The 6000-nt window shown below is 39.0% G+C and overlaps 1 protein-coding gene across 1 annotated transcript; it reads left to right on the forward strand.

Moving 5' to 3' along the window:
* The first annotated feature begins 4789 nt into the window (after positions 1-4789).
* LOC102287747 (olfactory receptor 8S1) lies at positions 4790-5725 on the forward strand. The gene has a single exon (XM_005905474.2). It carries the CDS (start codon positions 4790-4792, stop codon positions 5723-5725), a length of 936 nt encoding a protein of 311 aa, XP_005905536.2.
* The last annotated feature ends 275 nt before the right edge of the window (positions 5726-6000 follow it).

Consider the following 6000-nt stretch of genomic DNA (forward strand, 5'->3'; position numbering starts at 1 on the left):
ATAGAAAAGTAGACATTTTCATCTATAAAACAGTTTTTGTCCTACATAAGACTATCATAAACTTTTTAAACAAATACTTCCCAAAATACACCCAAATTTTGGAGCTCACAAATAATAAAAGGGCCCTGTGTGGGAATCTAATCAGATCCATCAAAGCAAATAGAGTTGAATAGATATTTTAGGCAAATATTATACTATGTTTAACTTACTTTTTTCTTTTCACTTCTTTGATCAACAAATTACTTTTTTTAAATTTTATTTTATTTTTAAACTTTACATAATTGTATTAGTTTTGCCAAATATAACAAATTACTTTTACACACCAAATTTAACTGGACACAATTTCACTTGAGAAATCCCACAGAGATGAGATGTCCTTTAGAGTACAAATTGAAAACTTTTTTTTTCCTGCTTGGGGAGCCAGGCAAATACCCACTTGGCCAGTCTGCCTACTTTCAACTCCCACTAGATTCAGAAGAGTTTAGAATTCATGATTAAAGGTCATTACATTACCCAGATATTCCAAAGGTCACACAAAGATGAGATCCCTACTTCCTCAAAAAAGTCAACATTGCTAAAGTTCTTGACAACGTAGTCCAACTTCAAGTTGTAACTTTATAATATAAAAACCAATGCCCTTAATATTCATGACCTACCAGGAGCATGGACTCAAATCAACAGGCTAAACATAGCTGCTCTGCAGACTGCTTAAACCAAAGCAATACTATGTATGACTGAGATATGATATTAGAAACAGGGAAAACTTAGGCATATTTGAGACGCCTTGAAAAAGGAACTGCTCTACAGCTATTTAACTTTACAAGTGAAATTGAGTAAAACATTTCATCATCAACAGGATTTTGTAAGCTCTACCATGATATGGGACTTAGAAGCCACATTCTTCAGTCCATCTTTCCTCCTAGTAGATGAATCTAAATAAAAACCCCAGAATCAAGTTGGAGAGCAGATTTTCTTATTGACAAGAAATATGGGTAATGTGTGTTTCAAATATGGGAAGCATTTTGAGTCTGGGATTATGGCTAAAAGGCTACTAAGGAATCAGAACTTCTCACTGGTTGAACTCTGGACTTACTGAGAAATGGATAGGACCAGGAAACTGACTACTACCAAAGTAAGTGCTATGGGTAACCATGGTCAGATTTTAGGGTGTAAAGTCAAAGCTGAGAATCATGAATAAATGTTCAGTATTCTAGGAAATACAGCATTGTAATCCACAGCTGAAGACTGATAAGAAACAGAGTTGAGAGAAGAGAAATTAGGAATTTGGAGATGGAGGACCAATGTCCCAGTATGAAAGTCAAAAAGTTCATCTAAACATCTGTACAAAAGAGGACTAGGAAGGACTGAATGTTCTATTTTTATTTTAAACAGGTCTCTGAACATGAGCAGAGAAAAATTAGTAGATGGAAACGTCTTCCTCAAGAACAGAGAGCAGCAGCAGTGGGTGTCTCCAACAGAATGTAAGAACTCTGAGTTAAACTCTAACTGTCCTGAGGTATGAATTGCCACACTTGCTTCCTGTGCTGTCTGGGAACAAGGTATGGAAAGTGTAGTCAAGTCCTCTATCCTGGCTGCTCCTACAGCCAGGATACCCATTCCTTTATTGCTGCCATGAAACTTGAAAGGTTTCATTCCTCTTGCTTACTTTTCTAGAGATCTAGCCTATTCTAGGATACATATACATCCCAGTAATGCTTTTCTGGGTGGTCCGAGGGGCTACACTGAGTCCCAACACTTTCTCTCCCACTTGACATCCCTGCAGTTTGGCAGCTATTAGTGGCACTAGCTGCCCTCCTTTCTGTGAAGGTACACACAATAATTATAAAGTAAAGACAGGATTAACTCAAGAAATTATAAACCTCCAATTTATCTTACAATTAAGGTCATGAACGGACGAGGGCAGCTACTGTGAGTGATTTCAATGTGATTTTCTCACATCCCTCTTCATAAGGGAACAGAAAAGGGACAGAAGATCAGCACTAGCATCACTAACTTTGATCTTTGATAGCACCTCATGACATACTGGGCTTCCCAGGTGGTACTAGTGGTAAGGAACCCACCTGCCAATGAAGGAGACGTAAGAGACATGGGTTTGATTCCTGGGTCAAGAAGATTCCCCTGAAGAAGGAAATGGCAATCCACTCTAGCATTCCTTGGAGAATCCCATGAACAGAGGAGCCTAGCCGGCTACAGTCCATAAGGTCACAAAGAGTTGGACATGACTGAGGCAACTTAGCATGCACGGACAAAATATGAGAATGTATTTGACTTTTGCCTAGACACTAGATTCAATCTCAAGAAATAATAATAATGATTTTTCCAAGAAACACACACTTTACTTTAACTGACAAAATAATATATGTATATGGCTAAAACTAAAAGATGCAGAATGTTATAAAATTAAAAAGTAGTCAACAAATGTTTTTAAAATATGGTATGTGTATGGATGGAGTGGGTGGGAGTCGTATATATATGACTAGATCATCAAGCAGGTCTTAACAGTTAATTATTTTTTCAATGTCTGTTTTCCCCTTGCTTTATCCAATATTAGTTTTCCATCCCTTAATGATGCCTCAGAATTATTTCACAACTTCCCAGTTATTTGCAATTATTAAAAGTCTGTGCACGCCGATATTTTAATCTCAAACTCAATCCACACTGCACCTGCGCAGGCTTGATCTGGGCTTTTGGGGGGATCTGCAGTGGGCAAGAGGGTTTTTAAGTCCTTTGCTCCTCAAGGTTTTTACTCCTTTGCCCCACTCCAGCACTTGAAACAAAGAAAAATGGCTTTGTCTGTCTCCCAGACATCTTTTCCTTCTCCCACTTCTAAGCTGTACATTCTCCACTCTTAGAGGAGAAAAAGAGATTTGAGTAAGAATGTTTATTCTGCTGGGTGTGGATTTAATTCTCTGTCTGAGAGGTATACCTGTTCAAGCCCACAGACCTTCTGAGTGTCCTTCTAATGCACCAGATACTCACACTTTTTAGAAACACCCTTCTTGGGATTCAGGCCTCTCCTCTGTTGTCACTCCACTCCTACTTCACTTTCTGTGCCCTGCCATCTGTTTCTACTCCCCTTTCTGGCTCAATTCTTCACTTATCCAGGAAGAGAAGAACATCAATCCATGGAGATGGAGCCAGTCTCTTCATCTTTTTCTTTTTCAGTATACAGAGCAGTATTATTAACTATTGTCCAATAGGTTGCAAGACTTACTCATCCTACATAATTCAGTCTGTACGCTTTATGGGCACCAATATATCCCCATTTCCCCACCTTCCTGTCCCTAGTAATGCTCCTTCTTCTCTCTGACTCAATGATTTCACATTTTTAGATTCCACAGACAAATTAGATCATGCAGTATTTTTCATTCTGTGTCTGGTATATTCCATGTATCATAATGTCCTCTCCATTCTTTCATTTTGCAAAACTGCAGGGTCCCCTTCTTTTCTAAGGCTAAATAATATTCCAATTATATATTTTAATAAATATGTCTAACTATAATAAACAATAATGTGTTATAGTTTCTTACTGTCATTGAATAGTTTCTTATAGGAACAGCTTCTTTTGAAGAGTTTTATATATAAGTTAATATTTAGGGACTTCTCTGTGGTCCAGTGGTTAAGAATACATGTTCCCAACACAGGGAGCCCAGGTTTAGTCCCTGGTCAGGGAGCTAGATCCCACACATCACAGCTAAGTGTTCTCATGCTGCAGCTAAAAAAAAGATCCTGCATCCCTCAACTAAGATGCAGTGCAGCCAAATTAAAAAATAATAATAAGTTAATATTTACCCCAAACGCTCCACAGTACTGCTATTTTTTCCCATGCTTCTAATATTTATTTTGATTTTTCAGACATCTGCTACTGGAACACATGTTGTATTTCTTTCTTGTTTGGAAATATTAAAAATATTACCATAACAAAGATTTCAGACAAATAGGCAAGTCTGGCTATCTAATATGTATCTTTAAAAAGTTAGGCCCAAACTGGTTTCTTACCCATTAGTAACTCAGAGTTTATTCAAAATTCTCTACAGAACTTCCTTCCAGAAAACCACTGTCCACAATGCTGTTATTAACTGCATTTTACACGTGAGGCAAATGAGGCAAAGAGTTTTATGTATCTTATACAAAGTCACACACCTAATCAGTGGTAGAGCTGAGATTTGAACCTAGTCCAAAGGACAAGCCCACATGGTTAGCCACAGATCAACATTGCCCACTCAAGCCCTAGGCATTAGTGTTTCAGACCTACTCATGTTTTTACCAAACATGGCTTGATTTTTTTCAGTCTTGAGCCTCAGTTCATGCAAACCACATGTCTCTGGTAAATGTTTTTCAGGCTCAATCAGATACTTTCTTTAAAATTTTGCTCAAATATTCTCAATATAATGTCACTACTGAACCCTCTCAAAATCGCAATTGTATTATCCATTACATAAATAATACTGTGTTATTATTGGATTGGCCAAAAATTATTAGGTTTTTTCATACCAACTTATGAGAAAATCCAAATGAACTTTCTTATCAACCCAATATTTATTGGTGTTAAATCCATATTGTTCCATGGAGTGGGATCATTTTAAGAGCTGAAACTACCCCTTGATGATCTTTATGCTCCAGATGCCTAGGTCTAACAGGGAGCAAAAATGTTTACTGAATAATAGTGATACAAGAAGAGAATAAATGCTTTGAGAAAATCATTGGGCGATATCAGAACTTTGCTGTCACGTCTTTTTATATTATTTCTAGGGAATAACCTGTGCAAATGACTTTGGGGAACCACACCATCGTCACTCAATTCCTCCTCCTCGGGCTGTCTACTGACCCACACATCCAGGCTCTGCTCTTTGTGTTGTTCCTAGAGATTTACCTCCTGACACTAATGGGGAACCTGATGATGCTACTGGTGATCAGGGCTGATTCTCACCTTCACATGCCCATGTTCTTCTTTCTGAGTCATCTCTCTCTCCTAGATCTTTGTTTATCTTCAGTCACTGTGCCCAAGATACTGAAGGACCTCCTGTCTGAGACAAAAACCATCTCACTAAGGGGCTGCCTGGCTCAAGGCTTCTTTGTGCTTATTACTGCTGGAACTGAGTGCTTTCTGCTCTCAGCAATGGCCTATGACCGCTATGCCGCTATCTGCCACCCTCTACTCTATGGACAAATGATGAAGAAACAGTTGTGTGTACAGCTTGTATGGGGCTCATGGGGTTTGGCCTCTTTGAACGCATTTATTAACACCCTTCTAGCTGCCAACCTGGACTTCTGTGAGAACCATACCATTAGCCACTACAGCTGTGAGGTACCCTCTCTCTTCCCTCTGTCCTGCTCTGATGTCTCCATCAACCTCATAGTCCTGCTGTGTTCCAGCCTGATGCATGGATTTGGGACCCTCCTCCCAATAGTCTTTTCCTATGCTCATATTGTCTCCACTATTCTGAGCATCAGCTCCTCCTCAGGCCGAAGCAAGACCTTCTCTACCTGCTCGTCCCACCTCACTGCAGTGAGCTTCTTCTTTGGCTCTGGGTTTCTCCGCTATCTCATGCCAACTTCAGGATCCCCTCTGGAGTTGATCTTCTCTGTGCAGTATGGTGTGGTCACTCCCATGGTGAATCCTCTCATCTACAGCCTGAGGAACAAGGAAGTAAAGGCAGCTGTGAGAAGAACACTGGGAAAATATATGCGATTGTCCAGATGAAAAAATAAAGCCAGAGGAAAATGGAGAATCAGGATAAAATGATGCCAGTTAGACATTATGAGAGTTCTCACTAAGAAAAATTTCCTGGCTCTATGCAAAGTGATATGTTACAAAATAAATTAGCAGTGCATATGAAATGAGCATAGACATAGCAGAGAGATGTTGGGGTAGTCCAAATACAGGTGAAATGATGGGCTAAATAACTATCTCAATCCAGAATGTGTGGTCATGAAAGTGTTGACTCATTGTTTCCAGTACTCCTCAAATATTCACTT

This window comes from Bos mutus, chromosome 5 (genome assembly GCF_027580195.1).
Source record: "Bos mutus isolate GX-2022 chromosome 5, NWIPB_WYAK_1.1, whole genome shotgun sequence".
NCBI lineage: Eukaryota > Metazoa > Chordata > Mammalia > Artiodactyla > Bovidae > Bos > Bos mutus.